The 17,413-nt window shown below is 37.2% G+C and overlaps 1 protein-coding gene across 1 annotated transcript in view; it reads right to left on the reverse strand.

Moving 5' to 3' along the window:
* The window catches only part of CFTR (CF transmembrane conductance regulator), a 190,147-nt gene that overhangs the window by 138,497 nt on the left and 34,237 nt on the right, over positions 1-17,413 (reverse strand). Inside the window, exon 4 of the mRNA XM_024757758.1 lies at positions 1,965-2,180. Within this exon, the coding sequence (XP_024613526.1) occupies positions 1,965-2,180 (216 nt within the window). The remainder of the gene's footprint in view (positions 1-1,964; positions 2,181-17,413) is intronic.

Genomic DNA, 17,413 nt, shown 5'->3' on the forward strand with positions numbered 1-17,413 from the left:
TGTGCATAATAAACAGTGAATATCTGTTCACTCTAGTTAACTTTATCTTCTTGAAATTCACAGGCAAAGCTCAATCTAGTTTGTATTTAGATTCATTATTTAAAATATAATTTGAATGTATCATGGTTACAGATTTTGGAACAAAGAAAACTAGGCTCTATTACAAAATCTGGAACAATGTGGGAAGAATTAGTGGCTGCCTGCCACATGGATGAGACTGGTCAGATATGGTACCAGTTTATTTTAGGGACCAAACCACAGCCACATGGAGATGAAATTGTATTCTTTGGTGATGACGTTAATGCAGGTCAATAGGTGTGGCTAGAGGGGTAAAGAAAATGTGTAAGAACACAGATAATCAATGTTGAAAAAGGACAGACACAACTTCTAACTTTTCATCAATGCATTCTGGGTCTGAAAGCACATATATCACTGTGTTTGTGCTAAACATTATGTATGAACTTATTCAAAAACTAACCTGCTCCTTCTTTGATCTCCCCTCCCCTTAGCCCAGAGCACTTCATGTTTCTCTCTGCCTATGTAACACAATTTGACTTGATATATTATTTCAGTACTTATTTTATGTTCCCTAATAGTTGGAAAACCCTCCACTTCAAGGATTGTGACTTAACCATTTTAGAAATTCTGAAGCAGTTCTTGCACAATGCTTTATACCTTTTCGGTCTTAGCTTCTCAAAATATTTTATCCATAAAATAGGGATAATAGTTTCTACCATATGGAGTTTTGGTCAAATGAAATGATATACCTAAAAATCACTTAGAAGCTTGTCATGTACATCCTTAGCTATTAGTTATCATTATGATAAAATCACTTTTATGAATATTTTTAAACTGGATTCAACTTCCTTTGATATGCATTCTGTGTAAATTCTACCCTCCAAATAATACCTAATAATTTCTTCACTTACACATAATTTCTGGATCAAGATAAAATTTTTATTGATTTATCACCCATGCTTTCCTGGTACTTGTGAACTGATGAGACTGTGGTTCAGGTGATTTGATTAAACTGCAGACTCGGTTTTTCCCTTGTGCCTCCACAAAAGGCTTTTTTGAACAATAAAGTATGGCTATCAAGGTTTTACAACACCACTGACTTTGCATGTATATTATGGAAGTGTTATGGGTTATTTGCTAGAGGGAATTTCAGGTCCATGTCCCTTATAAGCCAAGTATAAAAAGTTTTTACATTGGGGAAAGAAAAAAGAGAAGGGTAAAGCAATACGCAAATGATTCAACCAAACAGGTTTCTATAATCACTTGGTAGATCAAAGGGTCACACATGAATCAGGCTGGTGAAAGCACATGCCACTGAGATGACCTTAAATTGTGTTTGTAAGATAAGGAAGTCTTAATCTGAATTCATCCAAAGCACGCTTCAGCAACGTGGGCTCTTAACTGGACAATGCATACAGAAAAGCAGAGAAGGTTCTTATGGTTGCCACGCATGTGCTATTCTAAAAATTTTTAACTTGCAGAACTTAGGATGACAAAAATCTAACTCAAAATAAGGCAGTGGATACCACCACTGTGTCACAACTAGTTAAGGTAGAAATTTCTATTGCCTGGGTTATTGTTAACAATTTCTTGTTATTCAACATAAAGATACATGGCATTTTACCATAAGATGGTATTTTGTCAATGACTTTTATGCAGATAGTAAGAATCATTTCAATGGGGAGCCATGGATTCCAAAAACTGGTATATGGCTAGTGGAAAAAAAAAGAAATCTAAAATATAGGCAGTTTATAGAAGGCACTCAATAATTATTAGTTGAAGTAAAGCAAATTATCAGCAAAAATTAGAAATATTCATTATTGCTGCCATTTATTTCACAGGTATACAAGACTGATTTCAGCATTTAGCCCTTATTTGTATCAGCATGGCATTTAAAACACGATGCCACTAACACGCAGCATGGAGACTGTGCAAGAAAGTATTACCTTCTTATAAATCAAACTAAACATAGCTATTCTCATCTGCATTCCAATGCGATGGAGGCCAAAAATGGCTGGGTGAAGGAGCAGCATCCTCACGATAAAGAGAAGGCATAAGCCTATGCCTAGGTAAATCGCAATGGCGCGTTCTACCTTGTTATCTGGATCATAGGAAGCAATGATTCTTCCCAGTAAGAGAGGCTGTACTGCTTTGGTGACTTCCTGCAGAAGACGGAAAACAGAAATGAAATTTTATTTTTCTTTCATAAAATGCCCTCACAATTTCAACACAAGAAGTTTCATCTTTACAGGAGATGAAAGAGAGCCATGCCATACATGAAACTCTTGATGTCCTTTGTAATATCTTTACACTTTGAAATAACATTTTATTTTAGGTTACAGCAAAAGTCACTTGGAGACGTTTATGTATGAGGTATTCTTTACTAAAAAGTGAAGAGCGGCCATAAAGCAAAGGTGTAATTTCTGAAATAGTGTGTTAATTGGTAACATCTACATAGCACTTAACAATTCATAAAATATTTTTCATTTGATTTTTATGACAACTTTAGGAGTCAGAGTAAGCATTAATATTTTCACATTACAGATGAAGAAACTGAGGCCAAAGAGCCCAAGTGATTTGACGTGATTTCAAAATAGAACTTTCAAAAGCACTTTGAGTGATGGAATTATTACCAGAATGAACAGTTTCTTGAGGCAACCACATAAAGGGGAACTGGCAACAGGAGGGAGGAGTATAAAGGCACAGGTGGTATTTAAAGCCCAGTGCCACTTCGCAGTCTGGGATAGGTGGGGATTTTAGGAAAAAAGTGTGTCAGAAGACTTCAGCCTCAGGCCAGTTTCCAACAATTCATCAAGTCCTCAAAGGCCTATGAGTTAACAAGGGAAGACCAAAGTTGTATTTTCCAAATCTTCCTCATCAGACTTTCCATTCATCACTAAATCAAATTGTTCATCAAATTCATTACCATTTTGCCTGAATATACAAGAATAGATCTGAACACATGGATTTGAACCCAGAAGGTCTAAGTCTTAACCATCTTGCTAATTTGCCTTCGAAAGAGAAAGACATGTAATCCTGTAATTTTGTTTTATGATGGCCTAGTGAAATGGGGATCTGAGGCTAAACCCTTCTGGGAAATAATATTATGCTAATTGATTCCATTTCAAATGTATATTTTCAAGCCAGACTGCCCCTTCCCCCAGTATTGCTCAGCATTACTTTCTGGCAGCCCATAATTTGCTTTTTTTTTTTTTTTCCATTTTCTACTATGTCTTTTCTAAACCTCAGTGTCCAATCCCACCAGCACTCTCATTCTCAATAAATGAAAATGCTTTCCTATAGCAACTTCATCCCCACAAGGAATCCTAAGCTATAGCACCATCATTGATTGACCACTAGCTTTGGGTAGCTGCTCACTCTATACCTGGTATTCAGTACCTCATTTCAAATTAACTGTGTAGACCAAGAATGTGACTGTAGGAAAAGATTCAAACGTTTTAAAAAAAGTTTACAAACTAATCACAAACATGGAATATTAGAGTGCTCTCATCTCACACAGCCATATTTTAATATAAGTTTGAATTTCAGCAAACAGATAGGTGCTGAAAAGAAAATCATTAACTACCTACCCAGATATACCATGTTATAGTTGGCCAATATCAACTGAAGAGCACTTTTTTTTGGAACTTCATATCATCTTTATTTATATTTTTTAACATCCTTATTGGAGTATAATTGCTTTACAATGGTGTGTTAGTTTCTCCTTTTTAACAAAGTGAATCAGTTATACATATACATACATCCCCATATCTCCTCCCTCTTGCGTCTCCCTCCCACCCTCCCTAACCCACCCCTCTAGGTGTTCACAGAGCACCAAGCTGATCTCCCTGGGCTATGTGGCTGCTTTCCACTTAGCTATCTGTTTTACATTTGGTAGTGTATATATGTCCATGTCACTTTCTCACTTCTTCCCAGATTACCCTTCCCCCTCTCCATGTCCTTAAGTCCATTCTCTATGCCTGCGTCTTTATTCCTGTCCTGCCCTTACTACGTTCGTCAGAACTTTTTGTTTTTTAGATTCCATATATATGTGTTAGCCAGCACTTGTTTTTTAAAAAGTAAATGAGTGGGGCTTCCCTGGTGGCACAGTGGTTGAGAGTCCGCCTGCCGATGCAGGGGACGTGGGTTCGTGCTCCAGTCTGGGAGGATCCCACATGCCGCCGAGTGGCTGGGCCCATGCGCCATGGCCACTGGGCCTGCGCGTCCGGAGCCTGTGCTCCGCAATGGGAGAGGCCACAACAGTGAGAGGCCCGCGTACCGCAAAAAAAAAAAAAAAAAAGTAAATAAGTGAACAATTACTGCTTGTTGGCATGTGTCATTTTATGCATGCTTTGTACTTTTGTTACACGTGTATCCATTTTTAGGATGTATAGAATTGTTTTTGAGGTTTTAAATTTTATATAAATGGTATCATCTTGCAACTTTTTTTTAACTTAAAAGTTGTGTTTCTGACATTTAGTCCCATTGATACTTGTATATCTACCTCATTTATTCTCAGTGCTGTTTAACATGACATCCTGTGAATAAATCAGGCTATTTGCCCCACTGCCCTATGTTGGAGAAGATAGGTTGTTCCCATTCGTAAACTATTACAATCTGTGCAAGTGTTACACTCGCTGTTTTCATTAAATTCTATAGATCCATGCCAAACTTTCTCTAGAGTAGATAATTTTATTTCAAAATAACTCCTTAAACTAGGAAAATGTACAGTTAAACCTTGGATTTAAAATTATATGTATAAATATATCTGCAATACAATTTTCCATAGTATGTTTATAGTGGCAATATTTCATCCTCAAAATTACTTTTAGGTCAATATTTTATCCTAGAATTTTTCAATATTATGTTGTTCTTCATAAACAAATGTCAATGCCACATCTACTTTGATTTACTTTCCCATTAATAGTGGGTTTGCACTTGGCTAAAACGCTCTCAAGTTGCAGTCAAGGGCATTGGATTCATGTGTGCCACCCATGCTGGAGATACTGTGTGTGACCACAAAGCAGAGAGTAAGTAAGGAGCTTTGATATTTACCAGGCATACCACATAAAACACAATTTCTTGTTCATTATAAGACAATAACCAGAAGACTCTGATCTGTGACTGCTTCTCATGAATCCAACTGCTTATATCATAATTAACATAATCACCTGTCTCCTTTTTCCAGAACTTGTATATATATATATATATATATACAATCTCCTAATAGATAATATTATCAAATATAGAACCACTGATAATAAGGAGTAACTCCTATCTATGGAATGCTAAAAGGAGCATTCTGAGGAAAAAGAGAAATATTTTAGTAATTGAGCTGTACACAGAATTTTTAGAGTTAGAAATGTACAGGCTTACATAAGTTTTCTCCTATTGAGTAATCTGAGCTAAAGGCTCTGCCATTGTATCACCATTATATTTTTTCCATAACCTGTCACCTCTATCACAATAGACCCATTTGCTGAATATATTTTGATTTATAACAAAATAAATAAAATTGTGTCAATCTGATTCAGACACTTATTCTGCAGGTTGCATAACTGAATTAATTAGTTGTCTTCTTGCCTCAAACAAAAGAGGACATACTCATCCTTTGAGCAATAACAGCTATTCCACAATGACACTGGTAGTATTACTGTGGGAGGGTACCTGTTCATAGAAAAAAAATGCAGTTTATTTCTGGTAGAGAGAATTCCAATAATTGGACCATCTGCCAACAGCAAAACAACATTAACCTCACCACAACATGGAACTGTCAACATTCAAGGACAAAATCAGCACTCCAGACCCCACCCTCCTATAGTTTCCCCTACTCTGTTTTAAGCAGCATGTTCTCTAATATTTATAATGAAAGCATTTGCAGACATCACCTGATTTTATAATTTGGAAGGGAAAACAATGGTAACTGATACCTAGCTTAATCTATGTGTGCAGTCTTTTACAAAATCATCCCTGTAATGACTGGGACAAACATAGTCCTCTATTCTTGATATGTGAAAGTTGTGTGAATCCTGTTGCCAGTATATTTTCAGTTACACAAGAAATTTCCCAATTTGCCACCATATAAAATAGTGTAAGCAGACTGAGGCTTGAATGTAATGAGTCGGAATGTAAATTAATTTGAAAATTTGATAAAATATTTTATTAAATTTTAATTAGACACAAATCAAGATGAAATTAAGGGTTCACTTAGATAATGGAAGAAGGCTGATACCAATCTTTAAGTCGGCATGACAGGGAAATGAACACTGGATTCAGAGTCATGAAACCCAGGTTCTTATCCCAGCATGTTACCTACACTCTGTGTCACCTTAGTCACTTCCCTTCTCTTGACAGTTTCCTCACTGATAAAATGAGTGGTGGAGCAAGTTTATCTTAAAGTTCCCCTCCAGAGCTAATATCTCAGATTATATGATCTGAGTCTGGGGAGTCCTATGGCAGAGGCTGAGGATTCTTGGGCAAATGTCCTGGTACACATCCTGACATCGCTATGGGTGTTTTCTACTCAGAGGGATGCAGGTCTGAATAGGATGAGTTCAGAATGCCATGTGGGTAGAGGGGGTCAGGTTAGAGAACAGCACAAGTGACTACATTCCTGCTGGGAATAATCATGAACCTCAATTTAGATCAGCCTCCCAGGGGAAAATTAGGAAGCCTGAAAATACCTCCTGGGAAATACATCTGGCCTCCCATGGGATCCCCCAGACCAGAACTTAAAGTCACTGTAGATGAGTCTGAATCCTTTAACCATTTTGTTCTACCTGCACACCTAGGACAGAGTCAGATGTTTCTAGAGATGGGGATGTCCGCTGGATATTCAGACCAAGAAAGAAAGGTCAGGTGAAAATAAAAAACTTAGTTCACGCTTGCAATTACATTAAATTAATTAATCCCCAAATAACTTTACTTTAAAAATTACAATTCCAAATCCAAAGCATAGTTGCTTCTAATACGGGAAGAATCATTACTGAAGAACTTCTAAGGTTACATTGTTTTCTATTGTGTGTAGTCAGTAAAATCATCATCATCATCTCAACTTGCTTTAAATATATTTTATATACCTTAATCCCGGAAATACAGAAATAAGAAAATAGAAATAATAGAAAATAAGAAAATAGATTCCTAGATACCAAGTGTAATAATCAATTAAATAAGTATCCCAATTATAGTAACCATACAAAGGATACTTTGTAAATACCAATAATTAATATATACATATCTTAAAATATATTCTAAAAAACATTACTAAGACTTATTTCTTAAGTGTCAAATAAATGGAGAGACTTTAAAACTTTCCATAAAATAATCTGAATATTGCAAAGATTACATTCTCCTCCAAGTTATTTTATAAGATTAATACAATCTTCATCAGAATTCCAAGTGGATTTTTTGGATGTGAACCACAAGAGCAGGGACTGTCTTAGTTTATGCAACAATCTCAACCTCATGCACAACACCTAGCACAGAATATCCACTCAGCAGATACTTGTTGAATCAATGGATAAAATGATACTAAATTTCATTTGGAAAAAAAAAAAGAGAGATTAATCAAAAACATTTGAGGAATAAGAATAATGTGTGAGAAGGTTTACATTATTGGATATTAAATTATATTATACAGCTATAATAGTATGTGGCATAACAAAGAAATAGACTGACTTATTTGGAATGTTCAAGAACAGATCCAAGTACATGTAGCAATTTTATATATAATAAAATATGACATTTTAATTCAGTGGAGGAAGTGCAATAAGCAATGGAGAAACTGGATATTCATTTTTTAAAAATTAGATTTCTATCTCATACATACATCCAAATAAATTCAAATGGATTCAACAGTTACATGTAAAAGATGAAATAATAAAAACATAGATATGTGTTTACACAATATTTGGGTAGAAAGGACTTTTCAAAATGTCAAATGCCAGAAACAGAAAACAAAACAAAAAAAACTATAGATACTGGCAACAAATTTTTAAAAACTGAAATTTCTGATTGTCAAGAAAATAAAAGATTAATAAAACTCACTAGAAACAAATGACAGTCACCTCATACTGGTCAGAATGGCCATCATCAAAAAATCTACAAACAATAAATGCTGGAGAGGATGTGGAGAAAAGGGGTGGAATCTAAAAAAAAAATGGTTCTTATGAACTTAGGTGCAGGACAGGAATAAAGATGCAGACGTAGAGAATGGACTTGAGGACACGGGGAGTGGGAAGTGTAAGCTGGGACGACGTGAGAGAGTGGCAGGGACATATATACACTACCATATGTAAAATAGATAGCTAGTGGGAAGTAGCTGTATGGCACAGGGAGATCAGTTCAGTGTTTTGTGACCACCTAGAGCGGTGGGAGAGGGAGGGTGGGAGGGAGACCCAAGAGGGAGGGGATATGGGGATATGTATGTATACATATACCTGATTCACTTTGTTATACAGCAGAAACTAACACACCATTGTAAAGCAATTATACCCCAATAAAGATGTTAAAAAAATTTTTTTTTAATTTGAAAAAAAAAAGAAACAAATGACAGGCTGAGGAAAATAGTCTCTCATAGATCAATAAGAAAGAGACAAACACACCAAAATAAAAATAGACAAAGAATATGAAAAGGCAATTTGCACCCCACAAGAAATATGCATAATACATAAAAACAGTTTAAACTCACTAGGAACCAAAAGTAATGCAAATACAAATGATAATATACTGTTTTTCACATAGCAATTTGGAAACATTTTTTAAATGATAATAAGTATTGTTAGTGAGGGCTGAATTTCATACTTTAGTATCAGGAAAGTAAATTAATACATCTTTTCTCGAAGGCAACTGGAAAATCTACTAAAATTTAGCTTTTAAAGAGATGTGCATTGAAGAATTATTTATGACAGTAAAATATTGGAGGCTATCTAAATATTCAAAAATGAGGAACTAATAAACTATGGTACAGCCACATGAGTCATTAAACACTAAAATGATTAGGAAGAGAAATATCTAATGATATGAAAAGGCATTCACAAAACATTAAGAGGAGAAGTAGATTTATAACACATATGTAAAGTAATGATCCACCTCCCTTCATTAAGTATATATTCTCATGGGAAAAAATTGGAAAGATAAACATCAAATTTATCAATCATTATCTGATTATTTTCATAATTATAAAAGAATATACTTATGACAACAAATAAATGATAAGAAGAAATATGATACGCATATAAAAAAATAGAACAGAGTAAACACACATGCAGGCATACACCCAGAATTTATCATAAAATACAAAGACTACTGGCTTATATACCAAAGCAAAGGCTTAAGATTCTGCCTTTGACAGGGTAAACAAGAGTGTCAAATTTTTGTTTATCTTGATACACTAGAGTCTTCTGGAAATTTTTGGCTTTATACAATTGGCTAAATGAAAAAATTTTCCATATTCAGCATAGAAAATGAAACCTATCCAATGCTCCAACTGTACGTAGTTTTTACAAAAATGTATGTATACCATACCACAGGGGTCTCCAACCCCCAGAACTAGGCCACACAGCAGGAGGTGAATGGCAGGCGAGTGAGCAAAGCTTCATCTGTATTTACAGCTGCTCCCCATCACTCGCATTACCTCTTGAGCTCCGTCTCCTGTCAGATTATCGGCGGTATTAGATTCTCATCAGAGCAAGAACCCTACCGTGAACTGCACACGTGACGGATCTAGGTTGCGCACTCCTTATGAGAATCTAATGCCCGATGATCTGAGGTGGAGCTGATGTGGTGATGCTAGCACTGGGCAGCGGCTGCAAATACAGATTATCATTAGCAGAGAGGTTTGACTGCACAGAGACCATAATAAATCAATGGCTTACAGACTCATATCAAAACCCTATCAGTGAGTGGCAAGCGACAATTAAGCTGCATCTTATGGAGTAGACTGGACATAAGCAACACACGGGTGTCACTGTCTCCCATCGCCCCCAGATGGGACCATCTAGTTGCAGGAAAACAAGCTCAGGTCTCCCACTGATCCTGCATTGTGGTGAGTTGTATAATTATTTCATTATATATTACAATGTAATGATAATAGAAATAAAATGCACAATAAATGTAATGCACTTGAATCATCCTGAAACCTTCCCCCCTCCCCCCAGTCCGTGGAAAAATTGTCTTCAATGAAACTGGTCCCTGGTCCCAAAAAGGTTGGGGACTGCTGCCATACCAAGAACAGAATCTCAAAAATATTGTTATAGTATCTGTCTACCCTGAATCGTGTTTTTAGATTCAGTGCCTAATTTAAAATGTTTTGCTTTTGGTATTTTCCTTTGAGTGTTCATTGACTTATTAACTATTACCAGCAATGTCTTCACTAGAAATCTAAGCTCTATTCTTCATGTTTTGTAAGAAAACGATTCTAGACTTGCTGATACAGAGGCAAAAGTAGGTTTAATCCAGAAAATGCAATAATGGAAGACACGTTAAAATAATTTTAATTTCTGAAGTAATGCTTAGAATCTAGGTATCATTTTTAAACATTAGCAAAATATTTTCCTGTGCCCTATAAAAATGAAATTGGGACTTTAAGACTTGCTTATAGCATATATAGAGAAACAAGTAAATGCAAATAATAGGAGTATTTGTGAAGGTAGGTAGAGATTGTATTTAATGATACAGTAACAGGTAACATTTATAAAGCACTTGCTATGTACCAGGATCTATTCTACATGCTTAACTTGTTTAATTCTCACAATAATTCTATGAAATATGTGCTATTATTGTCTCCATCTTACAATCAAAGAAACTGAGACAAAGAGAATTTAAATAACTTTCCCAGTATCAGACAGCTAGCAAGTGGTAAAACTAGGATTTGAACCAGATAGTTTGACTCCAGAGCCCCCCATCTTATTCATAACCTTAAATAGAAAAGACAGTGTTATAATATGGCTTGGCAGTTGATCAATTCAAGCATTGTGACTAGTTCAGTATCAACCTACCAAATAAAGTTACAACTTAATATCACTGTAATTTAAGATAAAGCCATTTCTCTAGGCCCCGTATCATAGACACATAATTTAAAAGGTAGAAGGGATCACAGAAACTATACACTTTCACCACATCACACTCATTAGTCACCATAGGATACTGGTTAACTACAAGAAGTAAAGAGGCACCATGTTCACACCAAGAATGAGGAAACTGGGCCCCTTCATATCTAGTTTAAGTTGAAAGTACAAGATCACAGACAATTCCTAACTTACAAATCGATTTTGTTCTAAAATTTCACATGTGAGAACAGACGCATTTTGCCCTAGATACAATATCCTACCAGACATGGTGTTGGATTCCTAGGTTCGCCTTCAAAACCACATATAATGGTAAACGCTCTTGGAACACCTCTGTGTTCAATAGTACTGTAAAAGCCTAACCAACCTGCATAACAATGTTTTTACAGAAAGAGATGGATCATCTCCTCCGTGCAGTCTTGGAAGAGAAACATAGTCCCTCCTAGCTATACCTTTGCCCTCTCCATGCACACAGTCATCTATCTACTTCTCTCCAGCAGTCTTGAGAGAGAGTGCCGGAGGAAGATACAGAAAGTTAACAGTTAACGTTGGGACACTGCAGTAAACCCTCAGCCACATTTAATCTCAGTGGGATTCTTGTCACTTCTATTCAGGGGCTCTTTGACCATGATTAGTCCACCTACTTCTCTTTTCACAATAACTGTAACTTCTAACTAGGCTTTCTCTTCTTTCATGACCCTGTAAATCCTTGCTACTCAAAGCATGGTGCTAGGGCAAACAGGATCTTCACCAGGGAGCTTTTAGAAATGCAGAATCTCAGGTTCCACCCAAAATCTGCATTTTAGCCAGATGGGAGGGGGCAGTGGTTGATATGCATATAAAAGTTTGAGAAACACTGTCCTTCTGTCATTAAAGGACTTAATATTTATTTTTTGTCTAAAAATTTTTTGATATTATCATTTTTAAAAAATCAAACTAAAAAATTCCAAGTGTACCACCCCCTAATACCCTCACCTTAGATTCTAGCGAAAGTCAGATGCATTCAGTGATAACGTTCCTGCTTGTCTACCTCAATCAGAATCACCTGGGGAACTTTAGCCCCGAGCTCATCCCAGACCAATTAAGTCACATTATCTGGGGTTGGGCTGCTGGTCACTCTAAAGTAAAAATTCTCTGTTTCAAAGAAATCTAAACCCCATGATTTTCCAAACCTGGACACAGGAACTGGGTAGTACACTGTGGAGAGCACAGGAAGTACAGCATGTGTGTTACAGATGGGGGTTCTAGTAGAGGGTAGAAATATTCAGGATGTAGGGTGAGTGTAAGCAGTGTAGCATTCAAGTCCCTGCTGGGGTTAGAGAAGTAGCTAGATATGGGGGGATGTGAGAGGAAGCTGAGAAAAGAGGTCTCCATGACAGGCATCTAGAAAATTTGCTGGAGGTAGGTGACCTTAGGTGAAAGGGACAAAAGTAAGTCAAAGTGCCTAAGCCAGAGACTACCTGTGTGCAGAATTCCCCAAAACACTCTCTTAGTTAGCAGTATGCTTAAATTCAACACCTACCCAACGTGTCTGTCAAAACATAAGGGACAAAGATCTTTTGCAAGAGAGACTGTGGGACTTGAAAACTCTAACAGCCTAAGTCCTAAGACTTCTTTATGACTTTAAACTTCTTGGAGTTTAAGAAATTTAAATAATAAAAGTAGTTTGACTCAAGTTGCACTGACATTTATCTCAATTTGATGATGGAAATATGCCCAGAGCTGCCTAGGAGTCAAGAATATATTTGAGTGAATGCTTGTAAATTTCTTATCATAATAAAAGTATTGTGATAACCATATTCTCTCAGTAATCTGCCTACAGGACTCCCTTCCCTTGGCTTCCCTCTGACTGTCCTTAATTGACTTGCACACACAATTCTTCAAAGGCCAGTTTTTCCTTTATGCTGGGAGTCTTAAATGTTAAAGGCAATGTTATATCTGGCTGCTGAGTCAAATGGAGAAAAAACAAGTACACAGTTAATCATGAGAGGCCATAGCTAATACGATTTAAAATTACATCAGTACTGCAGAGAGACAAACTCTTTCATGATGGCATTTCCTTTTTTTCTTAACCTTTCACAGTCAACAGCTTCTTTTTTTTTTTTTTTTTGCTACACCAGCATGGCATGTGGGATCTTAGTTCCCTGACCAGGGATCAAACCCATGCCCCCTGCAGTGGAAGCTCGGAGTTTTAACCACTGGACTGCCAGGAAAGTCCCAACAGCAAATCTTATAGTACTTTTTCTATCAGTCCTGAAACCAATCAAATATTCTTTATACCACAATTATCCTGGTTTAGAGGGATTAAGAACACACAGGATATCTTGAAAGTATATCCACCTTTTACCAAAAATAGTGTTATAGCAACTTCAAGAATCCCTGTTCATTTAATGGAACTTAAACATTACCAAGATGACACACACAGAAGAAGGAAGGAATCCCCAGAAGGAATACGATAAATACTAAGGCATTGGTATAAGTTGTTTAAAAGGATTAAGAACACTCAGGATATCTTGAAATATGTCCACCTTTTACCAAGAGTAGTGTTATAGCAACTTCAAGAATCCCTGCTCGTTTAATGGAAATTAAAACATTACCAAGATGACACACACAGAAGAAAGAAGAAATCCCCAGAAAGAATACAATAAATACTAAGGCATTGGTATAAGTTGTTTAAAAGGATAGAGGTCTTATTATAACAGCGAAATTTTCTCCCCTTCTTTTCTTCCTGTAACAGACAGAAAGGATGGGGTAGAGAGATCAGATGCTCTGAAAAGCTACACTCATCTTAATGACCACCATATAAGTTCTTAAAGACTTAGCCCCAGTTTTCAACGTTTTTACCACTTAAAACTGCACAGTGAGGCCGTGAAGCCTTTACTCTGTGACAAGGGTGAGAAACCCACATCCTCACCACACCTGTGCCATTGCCAATGTAAATTTCCTCTCCATGCCTTCTCACCATACACATTTCAGCTGCTTTCCCCATTGGTTCTTTTCCTCACCCATTTTCTGCTGGTTATCAGTAGAAGTTGAGCTGATGGAAATCAACTTTGCCCTTTAAACATGCTGTCAGTTCCAGACCAGTGGCCCTGGGCTCAGCTTAGATCAGGACCACCACTCAGTCCCCTCAATCCCACCCCTGGGTAATTAATACACCAAGAAAGGCTTTAAGATTCCTTTTGCTGGGATATTTTTAAGCTTGAGAAGTTTAAGAATAAGTTAGTCCTTCTCCACATCCACTCCATTCTTCTACCCTTAATTTTCTCTGTGTTTGACTCTTAGCACTGCTGGCTCTTGGGTGGATTCCACACAGTTCCTTCCCAAGTATAAGTGGGAAGAGTCCAGTTGGTTCTCCTGTCCTGCCACCTGCTCTGAACTTTCTTCAGATTTGCCCCTGAGGTGACCCTGGAAGAATCTTCAACATTCAAGCTTTTAACCTATATCTCCTGACCAGATGGCAAAGAAGCTCAGCAGACCCAAGACTGATTACTACAGTCACCATTCTATTGAGTACCTACATACAATCATTACAAATACAGTTACATAGCAATTATAATCTGATCTAATGCAAGGGTCATAGGTTTTGGAACCAAAGAGACCTGGCTATCACTCAAATTTACCACATGCGTAACGTTGGAAAAGTTACTTAATTTCCTGCATCTCAATTTCCTTTTCTATATATTTGAGATACTAATGCCTGCTCCATGGAGTTGCTAGGAGAATGACCTAAAATAATCTGTATAAAGGGCTTAATGCTGAACCTGGAACAGATTAGGTACTCAATAAATATTAAACTATATTTTGTTTATTTTTTGATCTCTGTTTACCAGACCAAAAATAAATTTTATAAATATGTTCATGTATCAACTAAATTTTCATGTTTAGGTGACTGCTTTGGTTCACATGAAACTTCTCTGCTGGTGGAATCTAGAGGAATAAATTATCTCACAAGTCAGGCTGAGCATAAAAGGGACTTAAGAATTCAGCCTCTCTCCCAGCTTCTACTCAGTTGTGCTTAGGTTAACCGATGGAAGCAGCATGTGATGGAGAACATGAAGAGAAAATTTTGAGTTTCTATACAATCTTAGTTATGACATAACAATTATTTGAAATATCATTCACTTCAATCCAAGGATGACTTATTAAGAATGTTGCATTCTTAATAGTGGTTAAGAATCCGCCTGCCAATGCAGGGTACACGGGTTCGATCCCTGGACCGGGAAGATCCCACATGCCGGGGAGCAGCTAAGCCCATGCACCACAACTACTGAGCCTGTGCTCTACAGCCCGCGAGCCACAACTACTGAAGCCCGCGTGTCTAGAGCCCGTGCTCTGCAACAAGAGAAGCCACCGCAATGAGAAGCCCACACATCGCGATGAAGAATAGCCCCCTCTCACCGCAACTAGAGAAAGCCCACGTGCAGCAACGAAGACCCAACACAGCCAAATAAATAAATAAATAAAATGGGTGACATAGATTAGTGGCTATATTAGTACAATACTAGAAAAATAACTCCGTGCTGAACATATATTTTTAAAAAAAAGAATGTTGTATTCTTATATGTTATGGGCAGAGTAAACTGTACTTCTATACACTGATACAAATGCAGAGAGTATACTCATTAAGGCAAACAACAAAACATTTTAAAAAATTAAGTCAAATGGAGCCAGAGCTATGGATAAAATTGTTCCCCCAAACTGGGACTTCCCTGGTTGATGCAGTGGTTAAGAATCCGCCTGCAAATGCAAGGGACACGGGTTCGATCCCTGGTCTGGGAAGATCTCACATGCCATGGAGCAACTAAGTACATATGCCACAACTACTGAAGCCCGCGCGCCTAGAGCCCGTGCTCCGCAACAAGAGAAGCCACCGCAATGAGAGGCCCGCGCACCGCAACAAAGAGTAGTCCCCGCTCGCCGCAGCTAGAGAAAGTCCGCGTACAGCAACGAAGACCCAACGCAGCCAAAAATTAAATAAAATTTAAAAAGGAAATAAATAAAAAATTTTTAAAAATGTTTCCCAAAGCTCTAGGTGCTCTCATTAAGAAAAATCACCTCAAAGATACCTTAAAAGATAGTTAATTCTTCAGCTACCTTATTCATATTTACAGGTAAAATATTTTCACCCCCAAACTGCTGCAGGTTTCTACAGAGATAGATAGATAGATATATAGATAGATAAATAGACAGATAGATAGACAGACAGATAGACGGACATCAATAGATAATTTCAAAAGCCAGAGCATTTCTCCCAGGAGGTAATCAAAAGCATTACAAAACACTGGGGACCTAAATGTGGTCATCTTTGTCAAAATAAATGTGTAAATGTATTTATTTGCTGTGTATTAAGTACAAGTTCTTAAAGCAATGCAACTTGCATGGCATCTCTTCGGGAGACACTATGGCAACCCTCACTCCCAAAGGCATGAAGACCAATATAATTACAACACAAATCCATTCAACTGGTACCTAACCTCCCAAAGCAAATACTGTGCACAGCCTTTACTTGAAGACTAAATAAGTTTTCAACTTGCCATCAGTTTTACAGGTTACAGTCAAGGATTCCGAATAATGCTCTGGTGAGGTAAAAAATAATGGATCAGAGTCATATTTGACAACAGCTGGGGAACATCCCAGACTGCACTTAAACACCATAAAGCCTGGGATCTTCACGCATTGAGCTCTCTTCACAATGAGGAGGACATAGGAGACTAAGAAAACATACTGCAGGAGTACCTCACTGCCATATTTTAAATTTTTGCTATTTTTTCTTGAAACAATTCAGCATGCAGATATGATTTCAAAATATTACAAATACTCATATATGTAATTGCTGAATTTTACCTAATTCTCCTCCTGACATTGTCTCCTGACTTTCTCCTGTTGAATACAGGAAAATAAAATCATCAGCAATCTCATATACCAGTAATATAATGTGATTTGGGATCATAACAGAAAATAACTTTTTAAAAGAAATTTATTTTACTGAACCCATTTGAAATTATAAATGGCCACCTGTGTTCCAGGACATCCTAGTTCCAATGCATTTTTTACTTGTCTCCACTAGAGTTTTACTGATTTCTTTGTATTCAGAGTTAGCCTTTTACCTGTGTACCAGATTACCCTAGTCCTTCTATAATCATAAAAATGAATATAGGGACTTCCCTGGTGACGCAGTGGTTAAGAATCCGCCTGCCGATGCAGGGGACACGGGTTTGAGCCCTGGTCCAGGAAGATCCCACATGCCACGCAGCAACTAAGCCCATGCGCCACAACTACTGAGCCTGCGCTCCAGAGCCCACGAGCCACTATTACTGAGCCCACAT

Source organism: Neophocaena asiaeorientalis, unplaced genomic scaffold, assembly GCF_003031525.2.
Source record: "Neophocaena asiaeorientalis asiaeorientalis breed wild unplaced genomic scaffold, Neophocaena_asiaeorientalis_V1.1 scaffold116, whole genome shotgun sequence".
NCBI classification, from domain to species: domain Eukaryota; kingdom Metazoa; phylum Chordata; class Mammalia; order Artiodactyla; family Phocoenidae; genus Neophocaena; species Neophocaena asiaeorientalis.